Here is a 15,370-nt window from a genome sequence, read left to right on the forward strand (position 1 = left end):
GCATTATTAGTTACTTTTTGTCTCATACTTTTTTGTTTCCTGTTTTAAATTCTTTATTTATAATTAAAAATGTGTGTTTATGCAAATATTACTTACTTCATTAGTTGTTCAGTAATTTACTAGTTGCAATTTGGGTTACGTTCAGATACTTTTCAGTAAAGTAAAGATAAATAAGCAAATGTTTAGTCTTAAATGCTCTAGACGGGCGCTGGTTTCAAGGCGAAACCGGTCCCCTTTCCATAAAGGGGGACGAAAAAAATTTTTTTTAACTCATTTATGTTGTCCATAGGACCATTAAATGTCATTATGCTTACTTTTTCATAACTTTAAAAAAAAATCATAACATTGCGCCCCTGAAAGGGTAATTCATGACAACAATTATCCCGTTCTTTTCTGTGTTCCGAGGTTCAAAAAAATGTAATTGATTAAATCCTACCAAATGGCACATGAAAACCTAAAGTAATATTAATAAATAGCAAAGCAGAAATTTTATAATAAACGCATAGTTTGCAGGAAGTAGAAACTGCAGCTTCACGTTTCAGAATGCGGACGACAGCCAGCACATGTAATAAACCCAAAAGTGGTTTATACATAAGAAGATTCAAAAGGAAGTTAGAATGACCTGATGTGTAGGAAAATGATATTTAGATTATCTAATTAACATGTCTTCGTTTGAATCCATTGCTTACTAATATCTATAATTTCTGTATCTTCTTCGACTTTGAAAATTGACTTTTACTATTTGCTGTGATTAACTGAAAGATTTAAATTGCGTATCTATTTGAATGACATTTTATTTGACTGCAGCTTTTGATCATACAATGAAGACATTTTTATCATGCCTTTTAGGCCTTCGGAAGGCTTTTTAAACTCAGGTGAATCTAAAAGCACTTTTAAAATTACTGGTTTCCATTTAGTACCCCTTGACTCTTTCGCATGGTGAGAGGACCAAATCTGTTTGCCTCAAAACATCGAAAGCGCCCGTATTTACGAATTTCTCTTGGAATGGGAGTGTGGAAGACCAAATTTGGAATCCGGAATTTGTTTTACTATCTATTTCATAATTTGTAAAACTGTAACGAATTTTTGATTAACAAACTCAACGATTTCAAAGCGAGCAATGGCAACACTGTAAGGAAAGAAAAATCTCCAGCGCCTGAGTCTCTGTATCGGAAATTCTCTATATATGCTCATTTAAAAATAATTTTGCAACATTGCTTTTGAACTGAATTTTATTGTTTAAGTGCGAAGAACATGATATTTAATACATAAAGGTAACCCACAAAACGTTAAAGAAAGTCACTTTTTGCGTAATGTAAAATCTAAAAGCTTTCATATTTATTTATTTATTTTTCCCCTTTTCTTTATTCCCCGCTTTTTTGTGCAAGGTGTACATTCTGGCATTAAATAATCAGATATTTATTGTTTTTCTTCGAAAACACAAGCGTGCCTACGGAAAGCATTGGTAACAGTTGATACTTAAGCACCATTATAAATTCTTCATAAATAAAAAAATTTGTTGGACATAGATATATACTTCTGCATTCATATGAAACCTTCTTCAAACTGCACCCTAATAACTTGGACATCTTCAAACACGCATAGTTACGCCGTCGCTCACGGTGACTACTGGTATTTTCTGACTTTCAAAGACCTTGCTGAAAGTGACAATATTTGAACTTTTTTACTAATCTTCTCCAATTTATTTATTAAAAAGTAAATATTATTATGCGTACGTTCTAGTTCTAAAAAAATTAATTAAGAATCGAATGTGACTTAAAAAGAATCAGCTGAAAAAGAAATCGATAGATACTTTGTTGAACAGCATTAAAGTTTAGCATTTGCATGATATACTTAACCATTTTTAACATATTGTCTTCGTAACGCTACATTGAAAAGAAGACTTACAATTGGAGAGAAGAAACGAGTTAAAGGAAACGACTGAAAAACTTCTCTTGTTCATAAGCATTCCAGATTGGTGGAATGTATATTTTTTAAAGAGAACCAACCCATGCAGCATTTTTTAAAGTTTTGCAAAATTTAATACGCATTTGAAATCAGAATGCTATATTCGTTGAAACAGAAATGCTACACTAATTTATGTCTAGTCATTTTTAATTAGGGACACATTGGTTTTAAAAGCTGTAGAGACAATAGGATTTTTGAAGCTGCAGAAGACTTGAAAATGAGCAATGCCTTCGCCGGAAATCGAACCACGGACCTCTCGAATACGCGTCGAGCATGCTGACCACTACAACACGAAGGCGGGAGAAATATCTTATATACTCCCCCTTTTAAAAGGCGACTGGGGTTTTAGGGGACTCAACCGCCAAATCCTGGTGGTGAAGAATCATCATTCACCGCCAGGATCACTTTTTTAGTTCGGGCGCCACTTAGAGACATTATATTATTTTGGAAGAAGGAGATATGAAAAATGAGCAATGCCCTCGCCGGGAATCGAACCACAGACCTCTCGAATACGCGTCGAGCGTGTTGAACACTAATGCTAAGAATGCGGGAGAAATATCTTATAAAGCTATGAGCTATTTGGCTAAATTTTGATGTATTCTGAAAACGAACAATGGTAGTATTAATTAAAAAATGAAATTACATCTATTTTGTTTCAGGTTATGTTGCTAAAGTTCTCGATTTCTTATAATTTAGTTAATGTGTATGTGCTCTGTGTTAAATATTGCATATTAGTAGCAAGCATATTTTACATCCAGAAGGGCATTAAAGTTATGATATGATACTTTAAACGATTTGTCATTACTATGGGGCATTTAAAGGGTACTTGAAGGAATTTTGTTTTAATTTAGTTACAAAAAATTATGCTTTTGATAGACATGTATATTTTTAAAATCTTCTTTTCTGCTGATTTTGACGCGCTCATTATTTATTACCTAGTGCTTACAGCTGCATCCATTGTTTTTTAAAATGCAACTTTTCAATATAAGAAAAATTATTTTCTGTTACATTAAAGAAGCATCAAATTTTGTTCTCATTACTGTGATTTTGTTCTCATTACTGTGATTTCTCATTACTGTATTTCTTTGCCTAGTCTGATTTCAGATATTCCTTAACTCTGATATTCAAATTCTTCAGCACTAAAACGCTTTAATGTTTATGAGAATTTACATTTGGACAAAATGAAAACGTAATTTTTATTTTATATATTGTCTATCTGTCTAAATGGAGATGGACATCGAAATTAACTTTACCTGCCTAAAGTTTCTCTTTTCATTGTAATGTCACTCACACAGTAAAAATAGATATTTCCTTCTTTTCATGAATTTGTACGAAATGTCATTTAAAACATGGCTAATTAAGAGAAGAATCTAAAAATAGGGATGACTGATGGAATTTATTTTATATTTTGTTCCTTCAAAAATACAAGGTTAAAAGCTGTGAGGTATACAGTCAGCCATCCATCATCATCCACCATACTATATTCTTTGAGCACTTTCCCATCACTGGCTTCCTTTTTCTAATATTTCAACAGTTGTACATACAAAGCTGAATATGATGCAATTAAATAATGTTTTCGAGAGGACCATCTTTACTTGAGAATCAAAACCATAAAAACAATCATTATTTAAATGGAAAAGAAAAAACATTTTGTGGTGAAAAAGTATGCTATTTTGAAGTCGTATAATGTATAGCATAGATACAGTGAGTTGATTTGAGAATTGTATACAAAAGCGTCCATTGCATATTTGATAGACTGGGGGGGGGGGAAGTAATGCCGAAAACGAGAAATCTTTGAAATGCGAATTCAACGTTTTTTAGTTAGCATATGTCGGTAGATGCAAATTTGACATAATCCATTAATGAGCATAGTTATTTAAAGGTTATCTCCAGGACAGATATTCTGTAGCCACTGTTTCTGCGTGCAAATATACTGTGATCGTTTGTGTGCGTTTTAAAATATGCGGAATGAAGCTTTCTTAAAAAATTACCACTTGCACTTCCAGATGATTTTGGTCTTTTATGGAGGGGATCGCATTATAAAGTATGCTCAGTATTGATGTTGTAATAAGGTGGTAGCCAATTTCTTTACATGGAAAGTCTAATTAATAATACGTACAGGCTTATTATTTAAAATACATATAGCTTTTAAAATATATACTGGTCAGTTTAAAATGCAAAACGTACAGTATTGTTTATTTGGGTAATATTTTTGGAACACAGACATACGATAGTTAATTCAGTATATTCAAAATCTCTTTGTAAGCAGTTTTGAGGATAGGATAAGACCCAGACCAATTTTAAAGCTGATGAAAGCATTGTGGCTTCTTATTGGAAATAAAAAATCCAAGTCATTTGTGCTTTAACAGGAATCTGCACGTGCATTATATATAATCAGAAAAACGTGTAAAAGGATACATGCAACAGGCAATACGTGATCAGTAATAATAAGAATTGTTATCGTACTGCTGGCTGCAGTAAAGAATTGAGAGGGCATCAAGCAGTCCAAGAGCATTAGCAGATCTTCATTACCACTTAGATTTATAGAGTCCAGGTGTAAAGGTTTTAGGAGACTCAAAAATATTCCTGCAAGGGTTATTAAACACTCATCATATTCACAAAAACGACGAAAGTAAGCACTGAAGCCTTTGAGAAAATCCTCTGCCTAAGTTCCCTACTTTAATTGGGCACAGGACATTAGTTAGCATCCATTTTTATAAGAAACATCACTCCCTTTCATGAGAGGGAGATGAGAGGTTTCGTTCTGTTTACTTTTGAATATTGAGGAGAAAAAGTAATCTGAAAAAGCTGAAGCAGAATTAATTTGGGGCTTACTAATTTAGTCTTATAGCTCACTTCAATTTGGGGATAAATGAAGTTCAACCAAATGTAATTTTGTTCATAAACAAATAAGAAAATTACTTAGATATGCATCAGGAAAATTTTAGAAAATATTTTATGCACTTCTGTCTATAAATTATGTAAAGAAAAGCTGCAAACAAAGTGGAAGTACAGAAAGCAAAAAGACTTTAAGTAGATAGACACACACAGATTATCATATATGAATGCATAAAAAATGTAACAGCAAAAAGTACAGAAAACAACAGAAGAAGAAGCAACTTAGAAGTGCGCAGAATGTGAAGGCATACGGCCATATATGTAAGGTTAACAGAAAAGATGGTCACAGCTTTAAAGAGTGATAGAACGGCAAGAGTAAAAATTTTCATAATAGAGTATGTGATTGGGAGCCAAGTGGTTTGACTTATACTTGACATACCAGATATCTTTTAAAACACCAATGACCCTTGTGATGCATGATTTTCAGTTATAGCTCGTTCATTTGAAAAATTCTTTGATTAAAACAAGCTTTTCATTTTTCAAATTTTTCGTACTTGTACTTCCGCGTTAACACTTCATATGTAATCTCGCATTTCGTTTTGAAAACTGTTACTTTTGCAATGATCGATCCCTCCTTTCCTGTTACTCCCTGCATTCGTATTATCACAATGTAAGGAAATATCGCTTTCCCTCCCGTGTGCTGTTGTATTGTAAATGGTTACCATTATATTATAAATGGTTATCATGCCCAGCTGATGTTAGAAGATCCTTTGTGCGAATACCGGTGAGGGCACACTTTTTTGGTGCATCTTTAAAACGTTTTTTGGCTCAGAAAAGTAAAAAAATCTCTAGAACGGATATAGAATGAAAATTTATGAGGCGATATCTCATTACCGCCTAAATTTGTATGACTAGGTCTTTTTTGTCCCTCAAATCGCCCTTTGAATGGGGGTACGTATTAATAGTCTCTACAGTAATACACAGAAGTAAATACATAAAATAATATACATGTGTTTTAGTACATAAATGTAAATACTTCTAGATTAAATGTACGTATATATAAATCAAAATCATCTGTACAGTTGCACACGGACGTACTATTTTTTCTGGAAACGTGTTTTAGTTCAGTTTGTCTTTCTCTGTTGTATTAATCTTTTCATCGCAGATAAATGAGCAGTATAATATATAAAATCCATTCTTTTAACTATTAGACGATTAAGGGAAAGGAATTCCCAGTAAGAGAGTTCGAAAACTGAAAAATTGCGATTTTAATTCTAGGCCTGTTATTTACACGCACATCAGACAACATATTTTTAATATCAGAATCCGCCCTATATCAATCTTTGTTATCACCCAGGACTACTGTATAAGTAAATATATAAAATTTCAAATTGGTCGCCATGGAATTGTTGGTCATGCGTACAATAAAACGAATGTATTTCGTAGTAAACTCCGAAACAGAGCTCGATTTTATGTATCATCCTTCAGGAATTTTCAAATACCTAAAACGGAAATCTATTCTCCGCCGATGACATCAACACTCGTTTGGCATCATCCAACACCTGAGCTTGGGCTGTTACAATTACGCTACCCCCCACCAAATGTTTTCTTCTTATCACTGTGCCACTTAGAGATAGTCAGATTCTTACTCAGCCTGAACTTTGGAACACTAAGTCACTTTGTTAAAAATGTGCCATAAAGAACGCTTTTTTCATTAAGAACGGAACGGTATCTGAGATTCTTTTGTTATCGGAAGAGTCAAATCGATGGTTTAATTCTACATTTTGTTTTTGATGATTCGGATGTTAATTTTTCCTTTTCGTCTGTGATTACAAATGAAATGGGATCTAAGGCTCTTGAATACAATTATTTGATGCAAAGGTAAGTTTTAATATTTTATACATTTAAACTTTACATTTTAAGAAGCAATCCATAGGTATTTGTGCCAATTTGAGTTTCCTTTATTTCGGGTGGGAAAAAAAATTGTGGTAATGAAAACTGCAGAAGCTTAGCTTAATGGTATTTTGGGATTAATTTGAAACCTTTTACATTTTTGTCCTGGGTATTTTTCTGTGTTTATTAGGTCTTCTAATTTTTCTTTGTTTATATCAAAATATAGCACCATGCATGTGCACATGTTAGCTGCGAACTTTTATCCACTCAAGTTCAGTTAATTTCCATTAATATCATTATGAAAAATGTAATCCTTTATTAGAGCGGTGGGACAGCAAGAGTTAGAACTGTGTTATTAGATTACATGCGTTCTGCCAATCTTGGGGAAAAAACATAACGTAACAAAATTTACATAACGTAATAAAATTCAAGTACCTATGTGTTCAACAGCAATTTCTGAAAATCAGCTTTATGCATTTTATTCGTACGGTATGCCGTAAAAGCAAGAAAACAAAATGGAAAAGTACTCAATATAATACAGAGTACGCAAAAAGTAAAAGTATATAAAGTTCATATATATGCTTGCAAGTATTCATAAATCAATATAGTACATTTGTGTATAATTTGGAATTATTTAGTACATATTTAATTTTGTAAAACACGTTTAATACTTGATTAGTTTTCTTTCAAATATTTCCGAAGACTTCAGCTATTGTGCTAAACTAGTCTGACTATATTATAAAACATACTATAACTGAAGGGAATACTGTTGTAGGGAATTCTAGAATACTTTATATTATTTTCGTAAATTTTTATAGTGCATAATTTGTAGGGATTTGTATTTATTTTAAATAACCAGTTTATTTATTTAATTTGTTCTTCTTTCCTATAAGCCTTCATTCCTCTAATTATAAATGCCAGAATATTTAAATTTGGTACCGCGCGTGAAGGAATGCAAATTATACCTTGAAGAAAGAGTTTAAAACCGAGGTTCAGTAGGAAAGAGTTTTAGGCTATTGGCTTTGGAGAGAGTTTTAGGCTATTGGCGTCACCTGTTGCATAAGCGTCTGCTCCCAGAGTTATTGCTAGTTCGCGTGGCTTAACTGCATTTACTTGCTGCCACTAGTTTTCGACGCGGGTTTAAGAAACAGGAATTATCTGAGCCCTGTAGCTTAGTTCTATTTCTTGTGTATATCTTCGAATTTTTAGTTTAGTTCTGTGATTTCAGTTACCGCCCAAGGGAGGCGTAGTGTGTTAGCGTCGAGTTGACGCATTGTAAATTTTAAAGAGTTAATAAAGGGTACTTTTAACCTTCTCCTGTGCAGCTACTACTCTTACAAGTTCTCACACAGAAGTTAGACAAATAGACTCTACAAATTTATGATACTTATGTTTGGAATTTCTGAACCATCAACTCTTAACCTGTAGTCCGCATATTCTTGGCTGTTCTTTAGCTAAGAGTGAGGAGTTCACGAATAATATTTCAGGCAAAAGTCAGATTTATTATTTAATTTCATTATGAGAAATTAAATAAACCATTATTCAAATTAACATTGAAAGGCTGTTGAACTCTTTAATAGTCTTTGTTTTAGATTAGGGCTCTTCAACCCGTGGCCCGCTGAAGGCACTTTTGTGGCCCCACATTTAAATATGAAGAAAAATTGAAGATTTTAAAGAAATTTTGATTTCAAGAAAAATTGCCTTGTCAGGTTTTGTCGTAGAAAAAAACATTTTTCCCCTCTTATTCTTAATATTTAAAACATTTTATTGACATGCCTGATATTATTTGAGATAAGGTTTTCTGAAAATGACGAATGTTTCAAAAATTTCACTTTATCTTATGTAATTTTAAAAATAAAAAATTTGACTATGCATGAAATCTCGATTCCATAAAAAGGGTAGAAGCTTATCTCCAACAGGTTTGCAACAGATGTCAATCTTTCGTTAATACTTTGAGCGTGCCGAGAGAGATATACATAGAGGGGAGGGGAATAAATTAACAGAATTACTATAGAGGGGGAATAAATTAACCCAATTCTATTTCTCCTAATGCTGCAATCAATTGTCAAAGGGAACGGTGATCTTAAACATCCTGTTTGATTTGGTGATAAACAGATTTTCTACAGTTGATTTTAAGCTAGGTTACTCTCACTCATTCCACATTCTAAAATTCAGAAGCGTTTATGATCTTTCGATGAGTACACAATGGCAGGCCGTGATAACAAAAAAAGGAACGTTAAAGGAAAAGTGCGATTTTTTTTCAAGAAAAGTGGTCAGATCTTTATTTTTTGTTGTACATAACGGTAAGGCAATTTGCCTTATTTGCAACGACAGTGTAGCTGTGATGAAGGAATACAACAATATGAGACATTATGATACTAAGCACAGTGAGAAATATTCTGCATCGGAAGGTAATTTTCGAAGTGATAAGGTGAATGAATTAAAATCAAAACTAAATTTTCAGCAGTCTTTCTTCACTACAGCGAGTAAAGAATCTGAAAATAGTGTTCGTGTTAGTTACATGATATCAGAAAACATTGATAAGCGTGGAAAACCCTTTGCTGATGGAGAATTCGTAAAAGAATGTCTTCAGACTGCAGTTGATGTGCTTTGTCCATCACAGGCCATTTTTATGCGTGGCGCCATTTTTATGCGTGGCGTTGATAAAGACTTCACAATTGTAGAGGAATTAGCCGGTGTCGTTGCACTTAAAGGTACAGCACGAGGAATAGATTTATATTCGAGTCTGACACAAACTTTGTATAAATGTGAGTTAGACTTCAGTAACATATCTGCTATAACCACGGATGGTGCTAAATCTATGACTGGAGAGAAAATAGGAGTAACAACATTACTCAAATCTGATGTGAAGCCAAGTGGGAATAATACTATGATGACGTTCCACTGCATCATCCACTAAGAAAATTTGTGCAAGAAGTCCTTTTCAAACTTTGAACATGTGATGAATGTTGTTGTAAAAATTATTAATTCCATTCGGTCTAAAGGATTTAATCACAGGCAATTTCAACAGTTTCAACTAAAGTAACTTGAGTGAATTGGAAGCTGAATATGGTGATGTGTATTACGCGGAAATACGTTAGTTGAGCCGAGGAAAGATGCTTCAGCGCCTGTTTTCTTTGAAGAGCGAAGTTCAACAATTCAATGGAATCTAAAAGGAAATCTATTCATGAGTTCAGTGATGAGAAATGGTTGAGAGACTTTGCATTTCTTGTCGATTGGTCATCTCAATGATTTGAACTACCGCTTACTGGAAAAAGATCTATTTGTTCATAATCTTTACTACTTTGCGAAAGCTTTTGACACAAAATTAATCCTGTGGGAAAGTTAGTTGCTAAATAAGAATTCCACTCACTTTCCAAAATTGATGGAATGTGTGAAGAACTCTACAACATGGAATTCAAATAATGATGTACAATGTATTTCAAATTTGAAAGAGGAATTCAAAAGCAGATTTTCCGATTTGTGAAAATGAAATTTTTATGAGAATGTTCTCCTCGCCATTTTTAGTAGACGTTGGCAGTGTTCCGCCTGAACTTCAATTAGAATTTATAGGTTTACAGTGTGACTCTGCGGTAAAATGCAAATTTCTTGAAAATCGTACATTAATTTATTTTTATTCGAAGTACGTGACCGAAGACAAATATCCAGGAATTCCTAAACATGCTCCCTTCACGTTTTCTATCTTTTGCAGTATCTACATATGTGAACAGCGTTTTCGTAAAATGAAAATCTTAAAATAAAAAACGAGAGCGCGGCTGACAGATATTTGGAGGAAACTTTAAGAATTGCAACAACACAGATTAAACCGGATATTGAAGTTTTAATCAAGCAAAAACAATGTCAAATTTCATATTAAAACTAAATACCATCTCCCGCCAGTAATGGAAGTTCTTTTCTATTTTACTTCCTTGTACGAAGTAAAAAGGAAGTATTGTAATCGCGAAAAGTTTCAGGAAGCATATTAAAAGAACATATCCATTTTGACCGCTATCGAATGCAATTTAACGATGTTTTTGCGTGATATCTGTACGTAAGGAAAGAATAAAATACTCTTTTCCTCCCCCCAAAAAATTATAAAACTGCTTTAAAATTAATTCTGAAGAGAATTTTTCGTGGCGTCTGTACGTATCTCGCATAACTCAAAAACGAGTAGCCTCAGAACGTTGAAATTTTGTATATAGGACTGCTATAACATGTAGATGTGCACCTCGTATTTTGGTTGCAATCGGCCGCACCAAACGTATATAAATATAGGTGCTACTTTGGTAGACGGTTGCACGGATTTTGGCGATTTTTCTTTTGGCGAGTAATACAACTTATGGTAAACCCATTGCTGGGCAAGTTATTTATGGTAACCGATACTTTGTTGTCATTTTATTTAAAAAATAATGTGTTTTATTGTGCGTAAATTCCGTGTTTTAAATATTATTTATGGCTTCTAAATATTAAAAATCAATTAAATTTTGCATTTTTATTTGAAATTGTTATTGTTTATCATATTTTATCAAATTTTATGTTGTGGATGATGTAATCAATGACGTCACCTTACTTTAAAAGTAATTGGTTTTAATATGTATAAATTTAATCTAATGTTTTAAACATTATTTATGGCTGTTAAATATTAAAATACAATTTAATTTTGCATTTTTTTAAAAATGATTTTATTATGTGTGAATTTTTAAATAATTTTAATTCTAGACGTGATGTAATAAGCTCTCTGATTGGTTATAGAATATTTGTGCATTAACGAGCTGTAATCAGCTCCCTGATTGGTTACTGAAAATTTGTGCATTTCTGCGCCATTTTAAAATTTAATTCATATCTTCGAATTCCTTCAAAGATGTCTGTTTCTAAGATGAAGGTTGTTATTGGTAAGTACCAAGAATTATTGGTATCGGAATCAAAAAATTGTCCTTTGAGACCTTATTTTGGCCAGCCTGGCTTTCCTAATCAAAGATTTGTTTACAAATTGTTACAAGGGTCAGAGGAAATTTATTTTAAATTTTTAGAGGAAACCTCGCTAATTGCTTCTTCAATGAAGTGCGCGAAATGTGGATCACAGATGAAGATGGTTAAAAGAGCCGATTCCGAGGACGGCCGTATATGGTATTGTGGTCACGGTGGAAGAAATAATCGCTGTAACGGTAAAAAAAAAGTATTAGACATTCCTCCTTTTTTACCGGGAGTAAACTTCCAGTTGCGGTCATTTTAGCTCTAGTAGTGTACGAAATATTCATGGGTTCTTCGTACGATAGAATTCAATGTGAGCTCGGTATTTTTTCAGAAGCCGTAGTACTGGCGACTGGCGCAGTTAGCCGACTGGCGCAGTTATGTAACCGACGTTTTAATTAATTTTGTAGAACTAAAATGTGAAGATCGGAGGGCCAGGGAAAATCGGGAAGATTGATGAGTCCAAAATCGGGAAAAGAATGTTTAACAAAGGTCGATTCGTTGAAGCGCCTTGGGTTTTTGGGGAAATAAAGCGCGATTCAGGTCGTTGTTTGTTAGTTGCTGTGCCATACAGAACAGCGGATACTCTTCTCGCTTTAATTAAGGATTGGATCGAACCGGGAACCCAGATTATTTCGAACTGCTGGAAAGCTTATGACCGTTTGAGCGAAGAAAGGTTTTAATCACTTGCAAGTTAACCATTCGCTCCATTTCGTAAATCCTGAAACCGGAGCTCATACTAACACAGTTGAAAGACAATGGTGTGACTTCAAAAATTCTTTGTCGGTTCACAATCGTCGAGAAGATTTTGAAGGATACATAGCCTGGTATTTGTTTAGGAAAATTTTCTCTGCATTGAATGAGCATCCATATGTTAAATTTCTCGAAATTATTCGAGACATAAATTGGGATGATTGGCATGTACTTCAGGGAGGGGCGGTTAAAGGATCTTCGAAATCTTAAAAACAATACCTATTATTGGATTTTTTTCAAATTTTTTTGTTATTTTTAATCTTCATAATCCATTAATTTGGCTCTAAATTGCTTTATCTATTTATAAATTTAAAAAAAAATTTTTATTCCTGCCCTTGATTTTATATTTTTCAAATTTTTTTCATTGATATCTAAATTATGATTCCGAATTTTGTGGTACTTATCTATATACAACAGGTTAAATGACTCAAAAAAATGTAAGTACATATTTTTCTTTTCTTTTATAATTGTATGCTTCAATTTTTGTTAAAAAAATTAATACACTATTTTAAAAAATTGCTGAGATAATTATTGTCACATATGTTTTAATGTTAATTATATTCTATATAACGTGTTTTAAAGTATTTGAATTTAATAATATTCTAATTCTTTTAAATGTTGGTATGATGGTTTTTAATTCGATATTCAATTTCAGTAATATTTTAATCTAATTAAACGTTGGCACAATGTTTTTATAGCGGTGTTTTTATTCTCTTCTTTGCTATATGAAAGTAATAATAACCTTACTTTAGTATTTTATACTCATAGTAAATGTATTTATTTACACTTGCCTGCCATCTTAAAACACAACATTTTTAACAAAAATTAATCCATTACTTTTAACGATATTTATTTATTTATTTATTTTTAAATTTCGAATACTTTACTATGCGTAAAAACAGCGTTTTTCAAGATGGCTGACGTTTGTAAAAATCGCGCCAACAATTGCGCCAACGTAAATCCCCAAAAATCCGTGCAACCGTCTACCAAAGTAGTACCTAAATATATTTATATATGTATCCATTCTGTTACCCGGCTCAGTGATCTCAGTTTCTTTACTCTTATATGTTTGTAAATTGTACATTTTTTGCTTTAAAAATGATTGAATTATGTTGTTCTTATCTTCCGGTTAAGGATTTTATGCCTTTAGTAAATCTGTATGCAATATTTTTAGAATTATCAACAATTTTAAAGTTGTTTAAGTGGCGTTAAGCCTAATAATTTTTTTGATGGCGGCCATTGCTTGTTTACATTTGAAACAGCAGGATAGTGAATTTGTTGCCAATCTAGAGAGACTAAGCGTCGCAACAACAAAGATAACGCCTTCATTTATTATTGCGAATTAAATCATGCTTAATCCTTTCTTGAATTTTTTCGAAGAAATAAGTGTTTAAGATTTACTTCGTAATTTTTAATATAGATATTTTGAGTTTTTATGTATTTTTGCCTTGTCGCTACGTGAGAACTGAATTAATTGAATGAGAAATACTCAATCGTCTGTAAAAAAAATATAATTAAATTTTTAAAAAATTCTGAATTTTTTTATTTATTTATTTATTATTTTTTTAAATTTACGCCTAAAGGGACTTTTGTTTTCTTTTTTACAAATTTTATATTACGTCCAAAGGGGCGTTTTTTTCATTTACACACATTTAGACGTTTCGAGAGCATTTGGGCTAAAAAATTTTAAAAACCTCATATCTTTAGAATTTCCGATAAACAGATAAGAATAAGATCCGCTGGAGAAAAGAATGCTTTAGTCCGCAGTGTGTTGCCACTGCTTGCTTTGAAATTTTTTAGTTTTTTAATCAAAAATTCATTACAATTTTTCAAAATGTGAAATAGAAACTAAAGACTTTAAGCATCCAAGTGCCCATATTTGAGTTGAGGACTACGTTATTCAAACTTTAATGGTTCTAGGTATCGTTATTTTTTCACATTGAGAGAAACATACATACATTCATGTAGATGCTTCATTATTTAATTTTTTTAAATGTAATGCAGGACGATAATGTTTGGTAGTAGCAATATGAAAAGTGATTCAACGCTTTTACTAATTCGACGAAAACGCCATTTTGAGAATAAAAGCCGGGCTAGCCTCTTTCGGCTAAAAAATTCCAATACTTTCAAAGGTTTTCAAGAGAATATTGTCATAGCAAACTACCTGACTGTTATTCTGTATTAGGTGCAAAAATTTAATAGTTTTTAATGCAATTATTTTTAAAATTCCAATATTTTGAAATGTTTTCGTGAAGATAAATGTTAACATCCGCTTTACGAAACCCCATAAATGTACGTAATTGTTATAAGAATTATTATACTGACAGTCATAAAAATAAAACTTGTGCAATATTTTAAAGTATATATGAGTCATAAATAGAATTTTCTTGTCATTTTATTTCCATTAATATGATCTCGCATTGTAGGTAATTTGAGCTTTAATGGGTTGAAATGGGTTTTTTAATTTGAATAGGTAATCTACATTAGTCACTTAAAAAATTTATAATTATGTTTCTTACAGATAATTTCTTAGATTTTTCTATCCAAAGTTTCTAAAATGTGGATTATAAATCTGAGTTTACGAGTTCTCTAAATTTATTCTGATTGATAAATATATTCAGACTCAATTTTCATTCGCGGTACCTGAAATACTTCATACATATTCAAATCAATTCAATTAAATTATTGTATTTCCGTTTTAGTTTGTAAGTTCGTATTAGTGTTCTCAAACGGACCTTTTTTTTTTTCTCAGGATTTAGGAACTTTTTGATTATTTTTGCATATTTAAAAATTAAGATGATAAACAAAAGGAATAGAAAACCATATTTTTATATTTCCAATTTTTAGAAATTTGTAAACTGTGGTGCAAAAATAAATGCGCTTTTCTAAGAAAAGTGCCTTTTTCGTAAAACTTTAACATCTGCATTCAAAACAAATATTTACCCAT

The 15,370-nt window shown here is 32.1% G+C and overlaps 1 protein-coding gene across 3 annotated transcripts in view; it reads left to right on the forward strand.

Moving 5' to 3' along the window:
* The window catches only part of LOC118192045 (scoloptoxin SSD14-like), a 184,551-nt gene that overhangs the window by 44,318 nt on the left and 124,863 nt on the right, over positions 1-15,370 (forward strand). Inside the window, exon 1 of one of the 3 annotated variants that reach the window (XM_035362933.2) lies at positions 6,474-6,687. The exons of the other annotated variants lie outside the window; for them this stretch is intronic. Coding sequence (XP_035218824.1) covers positions 6,647-6,687 — 41 coding nt within the window. The 5' untranslated portion in view covers positions 6,474-6,646. Of the gene's footprint in view, positions 1-6,473; positions 6,688-15,370 lie in introns of those variants that run through there. 3 annotated transcript variants of the gene reach the window in all.

The sequence above is a fragment of the Stegodyphus dumicola genome, chromosome 9 (genome assembly GCF_044657685.1).
Source record: "Stegodyphus dumicola isolate Sdum_Otavi_A_Nest chromosome 9, ASM4465768v1".
NCBI classification, from domain to species: Eukaryota; Metazoa; Arthropoda; class Arachnida; order Araneae; family Eresidae; genus Stegodyphus; species Stegodyphus dumicola.